The 21,905-nt window shown below is 62.0% G+C and overlaps 6 protein-coding genes across 6 annotated transcripts; 3 read left to right on the plus strand and 3 right to left on the minus strand.

Moving 5' to 3' along the window:
- Positions 1-149: 149 nt before the first annotated feature.
- On the plus strand, positions 150-4,780 carry PAN0_005c2494 (uncharacterized protein; the record flags this gene model as incomplete). The annotated part of the gene is made up of 2 exons (XM_014801736.1): positions 150-4,275; positions 4,359-4,780. The coding sequence occupies 2 exons, from the start codon at positions 150-152 to the stop codon at positions 4,778-4,780; spliced, it is 4,548 nt and encodes a 1,515-aa protein (XP_014657222.1).
- A 141-nt stretch (positions 4,781-4,921) lies between these two features.
- On the minus strand, positions 4,922-7,489 carry PAN0_005d2495 (uncharacterized protein; the record flags this gene model as incomplete). Its single annotated transcript, XM_014801737.1, has 1 exon — positions 4,922-7,489. One exon carries the CDS (start codon positions 7,487-7,489, stop codon positions 4,922-4,924), a length of 2,568 nt encoding a protein of 855 aa, XP_014657223.1.
- Positions 7,490-7,859: 370 nt separating this feature from the next.
- PAN0_005c2496 (branched-chain amino acid aminotransferase) lies at positions 7,860-9,056 on the plus strand (the record flags this gene model as incomplete). The annotated part of the gene is made up of 1 exon (XM_014801738.1): positions 7,860-9,056. The coding sequence occupies one exon, from the start codon at positions 7,860-7,862 to the stop codon at positions 9,054-9,056; it is 1,197 nt and encodes a 398-aa protein (XP_014657224.1).
- Positions 9,057-9,455: 399 nt separating this feature from the next.
- PAN0_005c2497 (ATPase V0 complex subunit D) lies at positions 9,456-10,544 on the plus strand (the record flags this gene model as incomplete). Its single annotated transcript, XM_014801739.1, has 1 exon — positions 9,456-10,544. The coding sequence occupies one exon, from the start codon at positions 9,456-9,458 to the stop codon at positions 10,542-10,544; it is 1,089 nt and encodes a 362-aa protein (XP_014657225.1).
- Positions 10,545-10,625: 81 nt separating this feature from the next.
- PAN0_005d2498 (uncharacterized protein) lies at positions 10,626-14,982 on the minus strand (the record flags this gene model as incomplete). The annotated part of the gene is made up of 4 exons (XM_014801740.1): positions 10,626-13,040; positions 13,122-13,143; positions 13,646-13,790; positions 14,262-14,982. The coding sequence occupies 4 exons, from the start codon at positions 14,980-14,982 to the stop codon at positions 10,626-10,628; spliced, it is 3,303 nt and encodes a 1,100-aa protein (XP_014657226.1).
- Positions 14,983-15,219: 237 nt separating this feature from the next.
- On the minus strand, positions 15,220-21,813 carry PAN0_005d2499 (uncharacterized protein; the record flags this gene model as incomplete). Its single annotated transcript, XM_014801741.1, has 1 exon — positions 15,220-21,813. The coding sequence occupies one exon, from the start codon at positions 21,811-21,813 to the stop codon at positions 15,220-15,222; it is 6,594 nt and encodes a 2,197-aa protein (XP_014657227.1).
- Between the last annotated feature and the right edge of the window lie 92 nt (positions 21,814-21,905).

Raw genomic sequence — 21,905 nt, forward strand, 5'->3', positions numbered from 1 at the left:
AGCCGGATTGGCGCTCGCAGCGGAAATTGGAAGAGTGGAGCGCGCGAGCCATCATTGCTGCGCATCCTTCGCTCCCTCCACCATCACCACCTTCATCGTCCTCGTTCTGCTCCTTCTCCGCGCCGCTACCGAGTTGAAGGCGTAGCAACATGCTGTACGTTGCTCACGCTCACGAGGCTTCGGCCATCGTGCAGACGCTCGTGCTTCCGCGCTTCCTGCCAACGGGACCTTGCCTCGCCCTGGTCAGGCATTCATCGATCGACTTCCTCTCCCTCGCCACACAGGCCGACACCGAGAGCAGCGGAAGCGGAGCTGCGGGCCTCCTCGAGACGGTACATACGGTCAGCGTGCATGCTCGCATCCTTTCTGTCCAGCTCGTCACCGACCCAGCCCATCCCTCCGATGCGCTTGCACAGACCTTGCTCGTCCTCACGGACCACTACCAGCCTAGGCTCATCGCTCTCTCCGCCTCGCTCGATCCGGCTTCCGGCGACATCCAGGTCATCACCAAGGCCACACTCGCACTCGACGAAGCCGCCCGCTCTCCCGCTGAAGCCGCACTCACCATCTGCTCCGAGCCCTCGACGCCCGCTTCTCCGCCCCTGGGCCAACGCATCGCCATCGCGCACATCTACAAAGGCATCCTCAAGGTAGTGCCTCTTTCCAAAGCTCAGCCCTCCGCACACCACGATGGCGACGAGCTCATGCAAGACGTTGATACGCCGTCCACCTCGGCCCGGTCTGCCGATTTCACCCGTGCCTTTGGCGTGCGCTTGCCACATCCCAACCTGCTTTGCTCCGCCGTCCTCAGCCCGACTCAAAGCCACGCCGCCCCTGCCATCGCGCTCCTCTCCCAGTCCAGCGTGCCCTCCAAGATCCCTGGCTTTGGCGAGTCATGCCTCCCCGTCCTCTCCTTCCACACTGTTGACGTCGACAACCAAGATCTTCAGCCACTCCCCTGGGGTCCCCCTCGTACGCCTCCTCGTGCTTCTCGCACCGACGACGACGACAGGTCGTACGATCCCCAATCTTCAACCGCAGCTACGCAGGCCAGTCGCGACATCAAGCCCACCGCCAGGCAGGACAAGTCTTCCGCACGCAAAAAGCACGGTCCCGCCGCCATGGGCGCCAGAATGTCCAACAACGACCTTCGCAAGCGCGAGCACGACTGGGCAAAGTCCGATCTCGCAAACTGCCACGTCCCCTTGCCCTTTGCCGACGCTGTAGGTGCTCATCTCATCCATCCGCTTCCCGCTCGCGTCGGCGGCGGCGTGCTCGTCTTTTGCGAGAACAGCATCCTCCATGTTCCCCCACCCGCCAACACACAAACGCCAAGCTCTCCCGCATCAACCTCGCCCGAGTCGGCAGACCTCAAGGGCAAAAGAAGGAAGGCAAGCCAAGGCGACACCTTTGAACCTCGAAGGCGCTCCTCGGGCGCTCTGCCCCAGCCCAACACCACCACTGAAGCAGCGACGACCTCCTCATCCGCACCCTCCAACGAAAACGGCAAGCGAAGACGCTCCTCTGCAGTCGCCCCAACAAGCTCTCCTTCGTCTCCCCTGAAAAGCAATGCCGCCACTCCTTCTCGTGCCCGACTGCTCAGAGTAGGCCTGCCGCATCCCGTTCAGGTGGTCTCGGCCGTCGACATGGACGATTCGTCCCGTGACACCGCCAACAGCAGTGACACCGCCAACAGCAGTGACCGCTTCTCGGTGTTGTTTGCATGCAGCTCAGGCGCCCTCAACGTGCTCACACTCACACTGCCCGCAGAGCCCGTCTCGGAATCCGCATCAATCCTGATCCAGCCCAAATCGATGAAAGTAGCCACCTTCGGCTACTCTTCTCAGCCTGCAGGACCTCAGGCACTCTCCTACCTCGGAGAAGGCGTCGTATGCATCGGCAGTAGCACCGGCGACACTCTGCTCCACCAAGTCGTGCCACGCGACGTGGACGATGCAGCTGACCCAACAGCCGCCCAGCTCATCTCGCCGCCATCATCGCCCACCCAGTCCAGAAGGCGAAGCAGCTCATTCCAGCTGGCGAGCAGCTCCCAAGATCGAACCGAACTTCCGTCCGCCGGCTCACTTCACACGATCGAAAGCTGGCAGAACCTGGGCCCTATCGTCGATTTCGTTGTGGACGACGGCGCAGGTGGCGATCCTAGCGCCTCTTCCAGTGCTCAGGCTAGAATTGTCACGTGCAGCGGCGCCGGACCGTCTGGCAGCATTCGCGAGGTGCGTAGCGGCGCCTCTGTACAGGATGTGTGCACGCTCCCGATCCCCAACGCCCAACACATTTGGCCGGTCCACGCCGATTTGAACGGCTCAAAGCAGACAAGCGGCATGCTCGTCGGCTTCGCCACTTCCACCGCCTATCTCTACTTTGACGTCGACGGCAATCTCGTCGATGCCACCGACCGCCTCGCATCCGTCTGTCGTAGCACGGCGGATTCCACCCTCGCAGCGTCTTCTCTGGTGGACGCTTCGGGCTCGGCACTACTCCTTCGCGTTGCTCGTTCCGATGTCTCTCTCTTGCGATGCCAGGACGACTCGATTGCACTGTTGCACCAGTGGTCGCCCCCATCGGGATTCGAGATCACCACGGCCAGCGCCAACGACCTCGGCCAATGCGTCATTGCCCTCAGCGACAAGACGCTCTTGTATCTGACCGCCGAGGCCGAGTCCTTGACTGAACGCGTCAAGATCTCCCTCGAACACGAGGTCTCTTGCCTCGACATCAGCTGCTTGTCGCCAGGCGAGCCCGCCAAGATCGTTGCTATCGGATTTTGGCAGGCTCGTACGATCCAAATCCTCTCTCTCCCCGACATGGGTCCCGTCGGACAGAGCTCGGTCGTGCAGCAGCAGCTTCCGGCGGTGCCGCGATCCTTGCTCCTCCATCGCTTCGCCAGCAAGCAGACTCGGCAGGGCGCTTCGAGACAGTCGAGGACCTCTTTGCGCAACCGAGACGCTGTGAGCCCACACTTGCTCATTGGGCTCGGAGATGGCACGCTCATCACCTACAGCCTCAGCCTTCCGACCGACGAAAGCTTCAGCCGCACCGTCGGTCTTTCGGACTGCAAGACCTTGTCGTTGGGCACGCAGGCGCTCAAGCTCGACGCCATCGAGACCTCTTCTGGCGCTCGGGTGGTGGCAGTGTCCGGGAGCCGTCCCACGCTGGTCTTTGCAGACTCGAAGCGGTTCTCGTACAACGCGCTCCAGCACGGCGATCAACGCTGCGTCGCCACTCTTAATGTCGGACCGGAGCAGGTGCTTAACGCATTCGGTCTTGGAGATTCGGTCAAGCTTGCCTCGGTGGGCACGCTGCAACAGCGTGATGTGCGCACCTTCCCTCTTGGCCTCGACCAGCCGCTTGCCATCGCGCAGTGGCCTGCACGCCAAGTCTTTGCCGTATGCACTTGGGCATTTCTGCCTCGAGGCAGCGCCTCGGGCGGCGACAAGCCTCGAGGAGCGGTTCGCATCCTCGATCAAACCACATTCGAGGTCTTGGATGAGATCCGTCTCGAGACCGACGAACGTCCGAACTGCATCGCTGTGTTGCATGCGTATGGAACCGAGATGCTCGTGATTGGCACCGGATACATCGACAGCCAATCCCAAGAGACCGTCTCTGGCCGACTTGTCGGATTCGATGTGTCGGCTGGCTCGTCTCGGACCAAGGAGGAGCGTGGGCGATTGCGGAGGCTGTTTGAACACGATGAGAACGGCAACGTGTACAGCGTACAGTCGATCGGCGACCGGCTTGCTGCCGCCGTCAATTCGGAGGTCAAGATCTACAGCGTCGTCGATCCCCGCCGCGGCGATGCATCCTCGCCCAGGATCAAGATCAAGCAGCGCGGCAGCTGGGCGAGTTCGTTCATCGCGTGCAGCCTTTCCGTGGTTGAGCCGGACCGCATTGTGGTGGGAGATGCGCTGCGGTCGATGAATGTGCTCCACGTGCATCCGCAGACGGCTCGGGTGTCCGAGATCGCGCGCGACTGCGATCCGTTCTGGACGAGCGCTACGGAGCTACTGGATGATGCCAGCCAGACGTACATTGGGGCCGACATTTCGTTCAACCTGTACACGACGCAGCGTGTGCTGCTGAGTGACGAGGTCAAGGCACGCATGCGCAGGGCACGGGAGCGCGAGCAGGAACGCACGGTTTCCGCGTCCAACTCTCAGGGCGGTGGCCGGGACGACGGCGATCAATACGCACACGTGACGCAGAGAAGCGCCGTGTGGCATTACGGCGACATGATCAGCAAGTTTTGCCGGAGTAAGTCGCGATTCTTTTGCAATGCGTGGACGTGGAGTGATGTGCGGGTTAGCTGACCATCATGTTGTTCATTTCTCTGACAGAATCGCTTGTGCCAAGCGCGGGGGCAAGCGCAGCGATCCAGCCCAAGCTGATCTTCTGCACGGCTGCGGGTGCGATTGGCGTGATCGCGCACGTGCGCGACGAGGAAGCGCAGCTGTTGGCCAAGGTGGAGCGCAACACGCTGTCGCTGATCGAGTCGGGCGGTGGCGAGTCGAACGCGGCTTCGGCGGGCGTGGTGGGTGGCATCCGGCACGAGGAGTGGCGAACGCTGCGAACGGATCACCGCGTGCAGAGTCCGGCTGGATTTTTGGATGCCGGCGTGCTCAAGATGTTTATCGACGGCAGACTCGATCGTGATCAACGCGATCGGATCGTCCAAGGCCCCGCATCGGAAGCACAGGCTCTCGGCGTCGAGAGGGAAGCGGTTGAACAGCTCATCGAAGCTCTGAGCCAGGTGTGCTAGTCGCGCGCATCTCCCCCTTTTTCTTCGTTCTGTCGTTGTGGCTGCATGCAATCTTTTAAAGCGCCAAGCTGTGTGACTCTGCGTGACACGAAATGAAAGAGCGCACCGTGTCTTTCCTCTTTTCATTGCAAAGTGAAAGGTCTAGACTGCAGCGGGGACGACGTGGACACTGCCCAGACCGTCGAGCAGCACCAAGTGATTCGCGTCTGCACCAGCGGGAGTTGTGATGGTGTACGCGAGCTTAAGCGGTGGTAGCACATGGTATCCGGGCGACAAACACGTCAATGCCAGGGAGGTATTTGCCGTTTGACCTGGGCCGATGGACGCTTGCAGATCGACCTGGGTTGAGACCGGGACGAGACCGTTTGATACGTCCGCCCTTGCCGATAGCAGTGCACTTTTGAGGCGGGCCGAATCGGCGTCCATGAGTCGACCCTTGTCCGTGGAGTCTCTCTTGTTCTCCGAGCTGGGGTTGGGACGAGCTACCCAAGTCAACGCAACGTTGCTGATTGATGCGGTGGCTTTGGATAGTAGCGCGAGTTGGAGCATCGCCGTGTCGCCGGATTGGAACTGCAGACGGTTCTGGTCGACGGCTTTGGCACCCGTGGCTATGCTCGGACGCGCCACGCCATCATGGCCGAGACTCGAGTGGAAGGACACTTGGCCGTGCGCGTTGATTTGGGGTCGTCGGATGGACGATAGCACTACCAGCCCATCGGACTGCGCATCTGTAGACGACATGGCTGTCCACGGCTTGAAGATGGGCTCGGTGCGTGATGCGTTGACCGAGTTGCGATTGGCTGCACGCTGCTTGGCTTTCTCCAAGAATCCTGTTGGTACCGAAACTGGTGGTGGGGCACCAATCGAGGCGGTTGAGAGGTGGCGTTGCGCCGGGCGCGAGGGGAATCCCATACCGAGCTGTCCCGGTCTTGGCGTCCTCATCTCTGCCAACACGCCTGACTGCATCGAGATGCTTCGTCCACCTCCGCCGAAGTGCGTGTCGCGCAATGCCGACGCCGAGTACTGCGGATTTCCGGCCACCTGCCCGATCTGACTCGGTCTCTCCTTTGCAGGTCGTGCCACGTTGGCGATTCCAGCCACCTTGGCCGCATCGGCCAGCACGGAGCTGAGTTCAAGGTTGCAGTTCCACTGCGAGTCAAAGTCGTCATACGCACCGCTTGGCCTTCCGCTGATGGTGATGTTGACGTTGCGTGTCGCCATCTTTGACACCACACCTCCTTGAGCGTTTGAGCTGGGATCGGCTGCGACGTAGAAGAGCAGGTTGTGCTGGCTACCTGGATCGAGGTGGATGGGAAGCACGCTGGCGAGCGCATGCAGAGGCGTGGCGCTCACCTTACCCGCCTGGCTGTGCTGCTCGATCTTGATGAGGATGTCGTTGACCACAAAGTCGGACGGCGACTCGAGCGGGTTTTCGAGCTCGACACACAGCACGAGCCTGCTGGTCTGCATCTCGTCTGCATCTCGATGGCGACGTCCAAGTCGAGGATTGTGCTGGGTGAGGAGCGTGCGCATACGCACATTGAGACCCGTCTTGAGCGGCAGGATCGCGCGCGTGCTGCGCTTGTAGATGTGCAGACCCGCCTTGTCTTGCGCTCCAGCTTGGCTTGCATGCCGCGCGGCTGCTGAGCTGATTTGGGTGCCATCCGAGAGCGCGGCGAGATCGCCGTTGCTGTCGGCCCTTGCGGACGACTGCTGGGCATCGGCAAGCACGGGAGACAGCGCCTGGTTGCGCCGTTGATGGATCGAGCTCAGTGCCGCCGCGCCTGAGCGGGGGGTGACTACCGAATTGTTGCCACCAACAGTCTCTTTTGGCAGATGCGCGAGGAAGCATCCGAGACCGTTGGGCCCGTCGAGTCCGAGTGCAGCCGATGCTGTAGCACGTGCTTGGCTTTGGGTGGGCGATTCGTCCGGATACACGGGCCCCTCGTGTAGCGGCGCGAGCAGAGAGTGCTCGAAACCGGCTCGAACAAACTTGCGCGAGGTGTTGGCCGGAAGGTAGTGCTCCAGAATACCGCCATCGAGGCGTAAGGTAAGCGCAGCCGTGACGGCTAGCAACGGCGCAAACGGCGTGGCGATAAAGTTGACGGGCACGCGGCAGTGCCAATGGACGTTCCAGTTGCGGGCATCGTAGTCGAGACGTGCGCGATGGGAGGCTGTGGTGGACGAGTCTGGTGAGTCTCTGAGCGTGCGATGGGGCTGTGGAGGCTGATTGCCCGCCCACGAGTTGGTAAAGGCGCGGACGGCGGCGTGGCCAGCGTTTGCGGGGTTGGAGTGTGCGGCGTGCGAAGGCAGGAGCTGAAGATGCTCGAAGCCAAGCTGGACGGTGGAAAGTGGCTCGTATGGGTTGGTGGACTTGGATTGAGCGACAGCGGACTCGGACGAAGACTCGGGCACGTAGTCTGTGGCTAGGTTGACGTGGAGGCATGCAAGCAGGGCGCCGAGGTATGCGGGGATGTCGTCGCTGTGCGGCTGGGAAGGCGAAGGCAGCGAGGGCAAAGGCAGCTGATGCGAGGATGCGATACGTGGTGCGGGTAAGAGTGAATCTGCGGGGAAGGAGAGGACGATCTCTACGTTGAGGATGTCGTCAAAGTAGACGAGCGATTTGGAGGAGGTGGGCGAGGCGGGGATGTGGAGCGAGAGGCGCGCCTTGGAGAGGAGGTCTGCGAGCGCCTGTGCGGGCGAAGCCATGGTGGTGATGGTGGAGGCTTTGGCGGGCAGCAGCGTTGTCTTTACGCTGCCGCTGCCGAGGAGGCCGTGAATGCAGGTGATGGGGTGGTGGTGGTGGAAGAGGAGGAGCTGGACGAAGGATTGGGTGTACAGCCGGGTCGCAGTTGGTCTGAGCGCGAATTTGAGGGGATGTTAAGCCGATGTATGCAACAAATTGGGAAAGCGCCGAGTCGAGTCGAGTCGAGTCGAGTCGAGTTGGGCTGCGGATGCACGTCCGAGTCATCGAAGTCCGGCTAATCTGTGGCCGCGCGAATGGCTTGAGCTTCTTCTCGAGCGACCATCACTCTCCCACTCACCTCTCTCTGATCCTCTTCGTTCCATCTCATACACAATGTCGTCGAGCAACGGTCGTATCGCCACTGCGCCCTCGCAGTCGGTGGACTGGGCGAGGCTCGGATTCAAGGAGCGCGATGTGAACGGCCTCGTGCGCGTCACCTGGAAGGACGGCAAGTGGGGCAGCGTCGAGATCCAAAAGGAGAGCCACATCAACGTGCACGCAGCTGCGCCCTGTCTCAACTACGGACAGCAGGCTTTCGAGGGCATCAAGGCTTTCCGATCGGCCACGGGATCGGTGCGCGTGTTCCGACCGCACGAGAACTGGGTGCGCATGAACCTGAGCGCACGCATGGCGTCGATGCCCGAGCTGCCGCAGGAGCTGTTCCTGGAGGCGATCAAGGTGGCGGTTGCGATGAACCTCGAGTATGTGCCGCCGTACCAGAAGAACGCTTCGGGCGGTGCGCTGTACATCCGACCTCTGCTGCTTGCCACGGGACCGAATCTGCTGCTGGGCAGTCCGGACGAGTTTACGTTCCTGGTGTGGGTCACACCCGTCGGATCGCTCTACGGCAGCGGTGCCGAGATCCCTGCCGTGGACGGATTTGTGCTCGACACCTTCGACCGCACTGCACCCATGGGTACGGGCCACACCAAGCTGGGCGGCAACTACGCGCCCGTGTTTGCGCCCACGGCTGCGGCCAAGAAGCAGGGCTATCCGATCACGCTGCACCTCGACTCGGCCACGCACACGTACGTCGACGAGTTTTCCACCTCCAACGCGCTCGCCGTGCGCAAGCAGGGCTCGGAGACGACGCTGGTGGTGCCGGAGAGCACGTCGATCCTGCGCTCGGTGACCAAGCTGAGCGTGGTGGAGATCGCCGAGAAGCTGTGCGGCTGGAAGGTGGAGCTGCGCCAGGTGGCGTTTGACGAGCTCAAGCAGAACAAGTTTGGCGAGTTGATGGCGGCAGGTACCGCCGCCGGCATCACGCCCGTCCGATCGCTCTCGTACAACTCGCACAAGCCGCAGCTGCAGCACGAGAAGCTGTCGCCCGACGGACCCAAGTACACCTTCCCTGCCGAAAACGAGGTGAAGCGCATCGAGTTTGGCGACGGCAAGACCGCGGGCGAGTGCGCGCGTAGGCTGTTTGACGAGCTCACCTCGTACCAGTGCGGCGACCAGGAGGACAAGTTTGGGTGGCTGTGGCCTGCCGAGGGGCTCGTTGCCGAGGACGCCAATCTGCCTTCCAACTAGAATGGTCCAAGCGCTCGACGATTGATTAATATAGTGTATGCGCCTGATTGTCGTTTGCGCGGGATGCGGTGGTGGTGGCGGCAAGTGGGAGAGGGGAATCGTGAGCAGGGAGATGAAGTTGTTAGATCGCAACAAAAGAACTGAGCCTCGAATTGCGATAAATTTGGACGGCGGATGCGCTGCTGCTGCGCCCCTGCGTTTGTGCTGGGATTGTGCTTTTGGAGCGTGTGATGCGCGTCAGGAGTTGGGCAGTGCCGCTGCGCCTGGGCCATGTGTCGGAGGGAGCCGATTGGTGCTGAGAAAGCCGTTCGGAAGGGCCGACGTCGCGCTTCAGCACCACCATCTCGATTTCCCCCTTCGACACTCAATGCGATCACGCATTGCTTCGATTCGGCAGCCATGGAGATGATCTCGTTCAACGTGGACCACGGCTTCCTCGAGGGCGTCGTGCGCGGCTACCGCACCTCGCTCCTCTCGGCCAACCACTACCAGTCGCTCACCCAGTGCGAGACGCTCGACGACTTCAAGATGCAGCTCTCCGCCACCGACTATGGCAACTTCTTGCAGAACGAACCCTCGCCCATCTCCACTTCCACCATCGCCGACAAGGCTACACGCAAGCTCGTCGCCGAGTTCGAGTATCTGCGCACCAATGCCACCCAGCCGCTCTCCAAGTTCTTGGACTACATGACCTACGCCTACATGATTGACAATGTCATCCTCCTCATCACCGGCACGCTTCACGAGCGCGATACCCACGAGCTCCTCCAACGCTGCCATCCACTCGGCGTATTCGACACCATGCCTGCGCTCTGCGTCGCCTCGACCGTCGAGGAACTCTACAACTCGGTGCTCGTCGAAACTCCCCTCGCGCCCTACTTTCGAGAATGCATCTCCGCCTCGGACCTCGACGACCTCAACATCGAAATCATCCGCAATACGCTCTACAAGGCCTACCTCGAGGACTTTTACCAGTTCTGCAACTCGCTCGGTGGAACTACGGCACAGACCATGACCGAGCTGCTCAGCTTCGAGGCGGATCGACGCACGATCAACATCACCATCAACTCGTTCGGCACCTCGCTCTCCAAGGAAGACCGCGCACGCCTCTTCCCCACCATCGGCAAACTCTTCCCCGCCGGCAACAATCTGCTCGCCAAGGCAGACGAACTCGACCAAGTCAAGTCCGTCTGCGACGCCATCCCCGAATACCGCTCCTTCTTTGACTCCTCCTCCAACTCGGGCGCTAATGCCGCTGCGAGCGCAGGTGCAAGTGGCGGCGAGGCGAATGCAGACATGCTCGAGGACAAGATGTTCAAGCTCGAGGTGCAGCTCAACCGCATCTTGACCATCACCCAGTTCCAGTTTGGCGTCTTCTACGCCTGGCTCAAGCTCAAGGAGCAGGAGATCCGCTCCATCACCTGGATCGCAGAGTGCATCGCCCAGAATGCGCGCGATCGCATCGCCGACTTTATCCCCCCGCTTTAGACCCGCGCGCACAGTCAATCACTTCATCCTTGCTCTCCTTTCGCAAGACTGTGCGCTTGCATTGCCAAATGAGCCACCGCGCTAGATGGGAATGTCGACGCCGTCCAGGATGGCGAGCCAATCGGCCGTGTCGAGCAACGGCACGGTGGCGAGTGCATCATTGTTGAGTCTGTGATCCTTGTTGCTGCTCGCCTGTTCGAATCCGTCGAGCAAGTTCCAGCCGCTGCCCTCCTGGACCGTCTCTACCACGCTCGCCAGGTCGTGCAGTGCGCTTCTCTCCTCGCTGTTCGTCGCGCGCTCCTGTTGTACTGGCGTTGTGGGAGTGGGCACGCTCTGCGCCTGGGCTGCGACAAAGGTGGTGAGGTCGCGCTGCGATTCGATCGGCCGCATGGCTTCATCGCTGCGCACACGCTGGCCGAGCTTGTGCAGCACGCGATCGCGCAGTTCCGTGCGCGACCCCAACAGCGCCGTGATGAGCTTGGTGTTGATCGCCGCCGTCTGATCTCCGCGCTCCGCCAACTTTGAAAACAGCTGCGCAATCTCCACCAGTTTCCCGCTGAACCAGTCGAGGTCTACGCTGCTCGAACCGGGGATGCGTGGGGAATCGAGCACCCGCGATGCATCCGCCGAGAGCTTGGAAAAGACATGCGCACGCTGCAGCCTCGACGGCTCAAAGTCCAACTTCTCCCCACCCAGCTCGGGCAAGCTTCTTCCCTCTGGATCGATGGCGCTCCTTGTCTCTTGCAGCGCCTCGCCCGGGTGTGCCTGCCCCAGAATCGGCACGGACAGCACGGTGCATGCGAGAAAAACATGCCGTGAGATCCAGGACGAGCTAAAGGGCACATAGGCACTGCTCGCCATGGTCCAAATACTCGGCAGCAGCTCGATCAGCCTGCGCGCCAGGTTGAGCGCATAGTAGCGCAGTGCCGGATCGCCCACCCACGGCAGAAACATGAGGTTGCTCGTCATCAAACAGCGCAGCGACAGCCACGAGCTCGTCAGCACCAGCGCCTCGGCAAACTGTCGATGGCGATACTTGAGCTCGGCATCGTCCATGCGATGTCCTGCCTCGAGCTGGCGCAGTTCGGCCAGGATCTGCGCACACGAACGCCCGCCAAAATACGCCATCGGTTCGTCGGGGTCGTAGAGCGAGCAGAGACCACGGTCGAGCTCGAGCACGCGCGCTACGGCTTCCTGATCGCGTTGGCGCTGCGTCCTCCAGTCTCCCGCCTTGCGCGAGGTTAGTTCCGTGAGCTGGTTGGGCAGCAGGCGCAGCTTGCTCACGTAGCGCGACATGGCATACGTGATCTCCTCGAGCTCGAAGCGATACGCCTTGTCCGGCAGCGGTAGCGTCTCTGCCTCTTCGTCGATCATCGGCGGTCGGCCGGTGTAGAGCGAGGACCACCGCTCGATGACGATGAGGCTCGATCCGATGCGCCTTCGCATCTGCCGCGCATCCTCGGGCGTGAGCAGCGCATCGTCGTACGTGATCGCCTCGGCCGCTTTGGACGACGACTCGTCAAACAGATTCACACGCAGCGCCCGACGAATCGACTCGCCCGTCAGGTGGTACGCGATCTCGCTCATGCCGAGCAGATTGAAGATACGCAGTGCGAGCGTTTCGAATCCAAACCGATCCAGCGAAGTGTCCATGATAGCGTCGACATAGTTGAGCCACGGCTGGGCACCCGCTCCGTGCTGTGAGGGGAGGATGTTGCCCGACCGCGCCAGTGCCAGCGCCGAGGTGATCCATCCGTCCCGCCGATCGGCCGTGCGGATCGAGAGCGCCAGCTGCTGCTCCCTCTCCTTGGGAATCAGGAAGGATGTCGACGCCAGACATACGAGCAGACTCGCCACCATGCACCGCGACACACCCGAAGTCGATGTCGACTCGGCGCGTTTCGAGGAAAGCAGTCGCTGCCACGCTGCCCACAGCTGCTTCTCCTGCACGGGAATCATGATGTACGTCATCTCGGCCAAAAAGTAGTTGAGGATACGATCCACATCGCGCGGCGGCGGGAAGAGATGCTTCACGTCCTCCCACACCAGCCGCAAGCTGCTTGTCAGCATCGCCTCTTGCCCACCGCTCGGCTCGATTGGGCGTTGTGGCGAAGATTGTTCCGATGTGCCACCCAGCTCTGCCTCTAGGCTATCGATGGTGCTGCGGAGCAGCGCAATGTGCTGCCTTATCGCCGACGCCGAGTGGTGCGTTGGTGGTGTTGGCGCGTGTGCAGCCTCCGAGGTACGAGTGCGCTTGTGTGGCCGCTCTTCCACCTCGTCCGGGGCGGCAGGTGTGGGGTTGGAGGTAGGATGGAGGTCGTCGGCATAGCATGCGGATTGGGTGCCGCGCAGCTGGCACGAGGCGCACGGGCGTACGCGGTCGCACTTTGTCTTGCGCTGCTTGCACGGCTGGCAGTTGTACCGATACGCTGCCGCCTGCAGCCTGCGCGCCGACTCGGCCTCCCTTCCCGAGTCGCTCATGGCAGGGGCGCAGATCTATCCAAAGTTGTCGGTGGGTCGTCAGCCTGGAACGCCGCGTCTTTCGAACAGCGTTGCTTGCTCTCTGAAGGAACGTACGAAGCCCAAGCTTGATGCTTCGCTGCGGTACGATTCTACGGTGCACTGCACACGGTCCAATGTGTATACGGCTCCTTGCTTTGGTTGTCGAGAGGCTGTGTGTTGAGGCGGGGGCTCTTGCGATGTATGCCTTGTCGTGCTCAGTGAAGCCCGTGGCTGCCAATCACGACGGCTGTACTTATGCCTTTGCTTGCACGTTCTTGCGCGCTGCTTGGCTGCTAGACGATGCTCACCGGCCCAAACATCTCGTCATAGCAACGGATGGTGGTCGTCCTTACAGCCGTCCGTTGACCGCGAGTGCAGCGTGAAATCTTCGCCTCCGCCTCCACCCGCGCATTCTCCGCGGTGCAACAACAATCTAACATCTAAAAAGCCCTCGCGCCAGAAGTTCCCCCCTTCCTCTCTCTCGTCTTGTCGCTGTCTGTACTGTCGCTCGCGTTGCGGTGGCTGCTGGACCACCAAAGGAATGCCAAGCATCGACAGCAACGATAGACGCTTGGCTGTCCAGCCGTGTGCATCCGTACCGCGAAGCATCTGCGCGAGATGCGGAACGCAGACAGTGGTCCGGTTCGCGTCTCGATGGGTGATTGCGATGCACCGAGGACTTCCCCTCGACGTCGCTACGGTTGCAGCTGGGCGATGAGCTAGCCGCGGTGCCCTTGATGAAAACTAAATGAATGTTCAGCCAGGAGGCCGGACAGGGTTAATGTCCAAAGTGTAAGCCATGGCATGTATGATGCAGCGGCGGCAGCCGTCGTCGGATGGAGTGAGTCGACACTTCTTCTGAACGATACTGATTCAAAGAGATGCCACAATACACATGATGCGGTTGGGAAGATCGTTGGTAGCTCCGGCGGTCGTTTCAAATGGCAGGCGGCGAGAGGTCGCGGGACGGGACTACGCAAGCGCCCGAGTGAGGGCGGCGAGCGACAAGGTTGCAAGCTGAAGGCGTTGGTGGCGCCGGCGCCACAGCTTTGGTGAGGGACTTTGTTCTGTGGCAGACGGAGGCAAGCAGGCCGAATGGTCAAGACTTGCCGACGTCGGCGAGCGAAGACGCAAGATGCATCGGGAGCTGATTCGCGTCCAGCTGTTGCCTGTTACAGAACCGATGCCGAGGGGCGAGCGTGACGAGCCTTGAACAGCATGGCGCGCGACTCGAAGCAATGTAGGTGCCTACTCCAACACCGAGGGCTAGTCCGACGACCGCACGCATTGATATTCTTGATACGACGGTCCGCTGCCTCGCAACATTCTCAGCTTCGAGATCAAGGCAGTTTGCCTCCTGAACGCCGCCAAGGCACACCACGTTCCAAACCACCTCTTCGACCACTGCTGCTAGCGAATCATCTGATGCGTCATGGTCCAGGGCTTGACACACACTTGTCACGGCTACTGCGGCCACCGCGGCCACGGCGGTTGCCAAGCCGACCAAGCGTCGGGCATTTTCATATGGCTCGCCTCCATTCATCGTCTCGCGACCAATGACGTCCGTACCGCTTGCAGGCGCAGCAGGCGGATTTTTGCGAGCGAGACGGCAAGGCGATGGACATTTGATCGCTCGGGCGATGTGAGCGCCTGCGCGATGGCCAACAAGTAGATCCATGCACGATTCGTGCTCAGCGTCCATCGCAATACGGCTGGCGGCTCCCTCGCCTCGGCGCAATGTGCGCGCCAAACTCAATGTGACACAGCAAGTCCCTGCCACTTGGCACCATCCCGTTCGCATCCAAGCTCGTCCACATGTTGGATGTGCGCCGACCGCAAACGCAAGCAGCGCCCAGCAGTGCCACAGAAACTCAGGCGAGATCTGCCACACGCGCACGCGCAGCACGTCAAAGTGCGTACAGTATACTGAGTCCATACGTGCACGTTTGCCACTGGGCCACCGGCGGCGTCGGCGATGCTCCAAGCCACGCGGCGCCCCACCGCACCAATGTGGTCGTGCAGCCTGCGCTCATCTGCAACGTCGGCCTAGGTCGCAACTTCTTCTGAACGATGTCGATGCAATTGAGGAATGAGTTGCTACAGTTACACATGATGATGATGGGGTGTCAAAACAGGATGCTCGGAAAAAGAAAGTTCGGTTGCTATGATAACGCTAGCGCCGCTTCTTGACAAACAGCGCGTTGAGTGCGGCGCTCGACGGTTTAGGCGGGCTCGCGGGTCGTTTGGGCAGCGCCGCGAGCCCGCGAGCGTTTGCGCTCGCATTGGCACCCGTCGGCGAGGGTCTGGGCGCAGCGCTGGGCACACGCGGTTTGCCCGCAGGCAGGTCGTTGGCCGGTGCACCTGTGCGCGGTGGTGGTCGCGACGGCGCTGGGTGGGGCCGCGAAGCCGCACCGGCGTGGGCATTGTCGACGCGCGGCTTTTTGGGCGCAACGTTCGCATCGGTGACGATCGTCTTGCGCTTCTTCTCCTCCGGCCGGCCGGGCGTGGTGCCGTTCGCGTTCGCGCCCCACCGCGCCACGGGTGGCGGCGCGTACTGCGTACCCGACTGCGGCCGCACTGGCGGCATACCGGGCGGTCGCACTGGTGGCGGTGCCGGTGGCCGCGCGGCCTCCTTCTTGATGCTAGCCGCAGCTGGAGGTGCAGGCGGTCGGGCAGGCGAGGGTGCGGCGGTGGCGGCGTTCGGCGGCGTACGCTTCTCCGCGCCACCGCCCGCGTTCTTGGCCAAGGTGCGGTCGCCCTTTTGCAGCATGGCCACCGTGATGGGCTGCACGGCTCCGCGCTGCTCGGCGGTCGCCACGAGGCTTTCCCAGATCGCATCGCCGCGTCGCAGATGCTCGGCATTGCCAATGACAAACAGGTTGCTCTTGGCACGCGTCACCGCCACGTTCAGACGTCGTCGGTCGCTCAGGAATCCGATGCTGCGCGGCTCCGCCGCCGAACGCACACAGCTGAGGATGATAATGTCCTTCTCCTGTCCCTGGAAGCCGTCGACCGTGTTAAAGTCGATGCGCTCCACAATGTCCTGGCCGTATCGCTGCTGGAAGGTGCGCCGCAGCTCAAACACCTGCGCCTTGTACATGGTGACAATGCCGATGCGGTAGTCAAAGTTCTCGCGCGGATGGTCGGTGCGCAGCCGCTCGTACAGCGCCAGCGCCACGTTGGCCTCTTCGCGGTTGATGATCGAATGGAATCGCCCCGGCGACTCGGGCGCCTTGGTCGACAGAAACTTGAACGGCCGCGTCAGCTCGTACTTGTGCCACGGCTGCCGCGTCAGCTCCGCCATATCGGGTCCATCCAGCAGCTTCGAATCGTAAAACGCCTTGGACGGGAACACCGAGATCTCCGGATGCATTCGATACTGGATGCTCAGCAGATGCACCGCCTGCGGCGCCTTTTCAAACATGCGCACAAACAGCGACTGCGAGTAGCCCAGCTTCTCCGCCTGCTGCGAGATCACCGTCGGCGGCAGCTGGTTCGGATCTCCCACCATGATGCACTGCTTGCATCCGTACCGCAGCGGGATCATCGAGCTCAGCTCCACCGCCTGCGCCGCCTCGTCGATCACCACCGTCTCAAAGTCGAACGACACGCCCGCCAGCATCTCGTGCCCAGCGCCAGACAGCGTCGTGCAGATCACGTCCGCATCGCCCAGGATCTCCATCCTCGCGCGCCGCCGGTCCGCCTCGCGCTGTCGATGCGCGCTCTGCTGCTTGTCCTTGGCCTCGTCGAGCTTCGACATGACGCCGAGCCGCTTGGCCGACAGGTTGCGGATCTCGGCCTCGAGCTGCGTCACGAGCGTCTGCGCTCCGCTGCCACGCGCCTCGGACAGCTCGGCCTGCTTCTGCTCGCGCTGCATCTTGAGGCTGTGGATCTCGGCGTGCAGCGCGCTCGGGTCCGCGCCCGCCTTGTTCCGGTTCGCATCGAACGCGCCGCCGCTCTCTAAGCGCTGGTCGATCAGGTAGTCGAGCGAAATGTCCTTGACACTGACGTTCATGCTGTCGTCTCGACCCACACGCACCACCTTGGGGTGGAAGGTCTTGCCGTCCGCCAGCCGCATGCCCGCCCTGGCACGCTTGGCTACCTCGTCGATGGCCGCATTACTCGGCGCACACAGCAAGATCTTCTTGGTCGCCCCGACCTTGCCCTGCGCTTGACCTGCTTGCACCGAGGTAGATGGACCCTTGCGGTTCGAAACGAACGCGCCGATCAAGGCACAGATGGTCTTGGTCTTACCCGTACCTGGCGGTCCTTGGATGAGCGAAAAGCCTTCGGTGGCGAGAGAGCCCAGGATGGCCCTTGCCTGAGGTTCGTTGACCTGATACCCTTGCATGGCCTTCCTCACCTCTTCGCCCGACAGCGTCGGCTTGGGCGCCACGCGCGCCTTGATGACGTCCGAGAAGAGATCAAAGTAGGGCGCTGCCATCAACGCCGCAAACTCGCGGTGCAGCGTGGTGAGCGAGAAGAGCTTCTTGAGCTCCCACTTGGATCGATTCACCAGGGCCGTGCTGACGCCCTGGCGGTCCTGGGAGAGGCAGCATCGCAGCGTCAACTGGTGTCCCTGCGGATGGCGCTTGAACGCCTCGACCTTGGCCAGCACGATCCTCGGCTGCTTGCCCGAGATCGCTGGCGTCCTCTCCTTGAGTCGCACGATCTCGGTGTCGCTAAAGTTGACGGTGGGCGGGAGCAGATCCGGAGCGATGGTGACGTTGATGTCGATGAACGAGTCCACCGTCGATCGACCCGCGACTTCGAGCGGCACGGTCGGCTCGTTGGAGCCCTCGGCCTCCTCCTTGGCCTGTCGAAACTGTGCCCAGCACTCGAGCAACAGAAGCGGACCAAACACGGATCCATAGTCGCCGGCGTTCGAGAATTGAGCCTGGACGCGTCGGTAGTTGGTCTCGTGGCCACCTAATTGGGGCGGACGGTCGCCTTCGTGGTCGTACGCCCAGGAGAGAATGCTTCTGTGGAGCGCAGAATAGTCGGGCGGGCTGCGCAGGATGCGTTTGCGCTCGGCATCGGCGCGCTCGCGTCGGGCGCGCTCGAGGTGGTAGTCCTCCTTGACGATCATCTGACGCCGCTGCGGTTGGGCGGGTTTCGAGATTCGGGGACGATCCGGCTTGGCGCGTAACGCCGCAAGGCCTTTGGCCTCGGTCTCGTCGTCGCTCGACTCGGATGAAGACGACGACGAGGTGGTGGCATCGCTGTCGGTGCTGCCTGCCTTTTTGCGCGCAGCGGCCGCTCTGGCTGCATCGGTGGTCGGTCCGGGCATCTTGTTGATTAGGGCGCCGGTGACGGAGCTGACAGCAGCGGGCGCCTTGACCGTCACGTCGTCGTCGTGGTTGCGACCCCAGCGTGTGTCGTTCGAGCGCACATTGACGTTCTGGGGCTTCCAGTTGCGGCTCGCGCCTCCGAGCTCCTGGCGTAATTGTGCCATCTTGCCGGTGCTCGCCTTGGGGATGTTGTTTCGGGAGCTCGCAGATGTGCCTGCAAGCGACGGGCCCACACCGCGCGCAGCCGCTCCGCGATACGCATTGATGGGAGCGGAGGGTGCGGGCGCGGGCGCAGTTTTGGGGCGGGTAAAGTCGAGTGTGATTGGCTTCTTGGCCGATGCGGGGGTGGAGCGCTCGTCGCTGTCGATGTCGATGACATCTTTCGGGTCGACCTTGGCAAAGCTGAGCTTGGACTGCTTGAGTCTGTTCTTGCGTCGCTCTTGACTCTTTGTATTGAGCCCAAAATTGCCGACGCCAGCCCACCAGTGAGAGTTATCGGCTTCCGTCTTTGTGCGTCCGGACGCGGAGGAGGTGGATGATCGGGAGGCATCTTTGGAGGCCGACGAGGACCCCGACGCTTGGGGGGCGGAGCTCGAGGCGCCGGCGGTCGACTGCGTCGTCTTGGTGTCCTCGTCTTCGTCGCTGATTTCGATGACGCCCGTGTCCGGATCGAGACGCACTTTGAGGTCAGCGAGCTCGTCGAGGGAGAGCAGCGTGTGTCTTGCCGAGGCGTCCTTGATGGCCATCTGCTCGTTGATGAAGCCGAGCATCTTTGTCTTGGACTTGGTGGGCAGGTCGTACTCGCCTCCGAACTGGTCGAGCGCCTTGAGGATGAACGAGTGCGTCTCGCGCAGGATGTCTTCGTCGTTCATGCGCAGCCAGCTCGTGGCCGACTCGAGGGGCAGGGCGAGCGCGCGGACCATCATCTCGTCTTCGGCGAGGTCGATCTCGTCGCCATCGTCGGCACCCGACTTGCCCGTCCATCGCCCTGGCGCTTCGGCAGCGCGACGGACGACGTTGCGAAAGACGGCCAAGGCCTCGACCATCTCCGAGGCAAAGATGGTGACGTCACGGAACCATGCGACCATCTCCTCGCGCGGGAGGAGGTTGGACCATGCGGGCGTGCGCTTGAAGATGGAGGCGACACTCTCGCACATCAGACGCCAGATGGTGGGCGCCTTGAGCGCGACGGCCTGTAGCGTGGAGCGATCCTCGACGAGCGTCCAGGAAGTGCCTGGGCGGAGGAGGCCGTCTGTGCTGCCGGCGAGCACCTCGACGATGTCGGCAAAGCTGCGCACCATCCACTTGGCCAGGTCGTTGGCCTCGACCATCTTGACGGTGGCGTTGATGAAGAGCGGGAGGTAGTCGGCGCAGGCCCGCAGCGAGGCGGTATGGTTGATCTGAAAGAGGATGCGGAAGCAGTCGGCACGACTCTCGACGGAGCTGAACGCCTGTCGGAGGAGGTTCTGCGCGGGCTTGTACACGTCCGGATCCGGGCAGAGATTGAGCAGAAGCAGGCTGTAGGCGTCCGAGGTGCAGAGCTGCTGCAATTCGTCCTCGCGGACAAACTCTCCAAAGTCGGCGAGCAGCGCGGCAAAGTCGGTGCGACGCATGGATCGAAAGGCGCTGAGGATGCTGGCGATGGATTGCCGCACGCGAGACTCGTGGGCATAGTGTGCTGGCGGGATATCGGTAGCGACTGGCTTGAAGATGTGCGTCTGCAAGGTGGGTGGCGTGCAGATCGCGATGCGAGCCAAGGCGGCGAGGAGGATGCTGGCGCCTTCCTCGGACGATCCGGCGCCGGTGACATTGTAGACCTCCCTCCACAAGACGCTGCAGACTTCGAGGGCCGGGTACTGAAGCTTTGCTAGGTCGTCGTAGAAGGCTGTGGAGGCCGCCTTCAACTTGGCCAGTTCTGACGAGCTCTTTGCGTTTTGCAGTCCCCTGAACTTTTCCCTTCTTAAGCTGTTGTTACGCGCCGAAAGCGCCGAGAGCTTCTCCAAGGCCGAGACGAGGTTGGCGGCATCGCGCTCGAAGGCCTGTGCGATTAGATCACGCGCGGCGCGTCGGGTTGCGTCGTCTGCCTTGCTGTCCTTGGCGAGTGCGATCTGTGTGATGGGGGCGGCGTAGAGGTCGACGACTTGCCTGCTGTTGTGCTGGTCTGCGTGGTGGAGGACGAGGTCGATGGCTTCTGTGAAGGCGACGGCGCGGCTGTCGGTGGGGACGTGACCCTGCTGCATGCGCTCAAAGAGGAAGTTGGCGATGCGCTTGATGGCTTCGCTGGACAGTTGACCGCCGACCAAGCGGAGGCTGTCGAGGTGGCTGCGCATCCAGCCGAAGAAGAGCGCCTTTTCGCGCGGGTTGTTGACGGAGCGCGACGAGTCAAAAAGCGATTTGGTGAAGTGAGGGTTGTCGAGGATGCCGGAGAGGATGACGGTGGGATACTCGTCGTCGGGTCTGCCCTGGGCAGCCGCATCTGCCATCATGTTGAACCAGACTGCGGGACCGCGCAGCTTGAGGAGGACCGAGTAGGCCTTGAGGACGTCGGTGAAGCGGTCGTGACGGTCGTGTACATGGCTGAGGATGGTCGGGGTGAGTAGAACGGCGAGGTTGACGGAGTTGTTGATGAGGACGGAGAGGAGGGACCAGTCTGCGACGGTAGCTTCGTCTGCGTAGCGTTTGCGGACACGATCGAATGCGCTCTGGAAGGCGGAGAGGATGGCCATGTCGTGTGGGAGGGGTTTGAGGAGGAGAAGCTGGCGCGCGGCAAAGGCGCGTACGGTTGGATCATCGTCGATGCCGAGGGTGAAGAGGCCTGCTGGGATCTCTTGGATGTTGGGGAGCTGGTCTAGCTTGATGAGCTGCTTGAAAGCGGCGTGGAGCTTGTGTGCGGTGGGCGAAGCGACCAAGGTGAGGACGGCGTAGATCTCGGCGCGAGAGAGCTTGCGGAGGACGTCGCCGGGGGATTGGCCGGCCTTTTCGAGTGCGGCGAGAGCGAGTTCCTCCTCGACGACGTCGATGTAGGCGAAAAAGGCGTCGAGCTTGTCGGGGGGAAAGGTGGAGAGGTAGACGGTGCGGAGGCGATGCTTTGCGCTGAGGAAGCCCTTGTAGCAGTCGAGGCAGTTGGAGTAGATGGCGGAGGTGATGCGAGTGCGCCACCTGTCAATCTGATCCTTGGCGCGGAAGCTAAAGATGCGGAGCATGCATGATTCGAGTTCAAAGTCGCATGGCCTTGCTTGCGAGCAGTAGATGTGGGACTGCTTTGCCTTGCCCGAGTCGAGGTATTCGCATGCGGCATGGAGGAGGTCGGAGAAGAGGTTGACGTCGGACTGATTCGCACGCACGCGGTCGAGGAGGCCCTGGAGCTTTTCGGGCAGCGGTGGAGGCTCGGGGCGAGCAGCCTGCGCGCCGATGCCGCCGCCGCCGACAGCGCTGCCGTCGACGACTGCGCTGGTACGCGTGGTTGTGGAGCTCATCGCAAGGCGATACAAGACATGATGGTGGTGGTGGGATGGCTGAGCAGCGGAGGTGGAGACGGTGATATACGTGCTGGTGAGGTCGTACAAAG

This window comes from Moesziomyces antarcticus, assembly GCF_000747765.1.
Source record: "Moesziomyces antarcticus DNA, scaffold: scaffold_v10005, strain JCM 10317, whole genome shotgun sequence".
Lineage (NCBI taxonomy): Eukaryota > Fungi > Basidiomycota > Ustilaginomycetes > Ustilaginales > Ustilaginaceae > Moesziomyces > Moesziomyces antarcticus.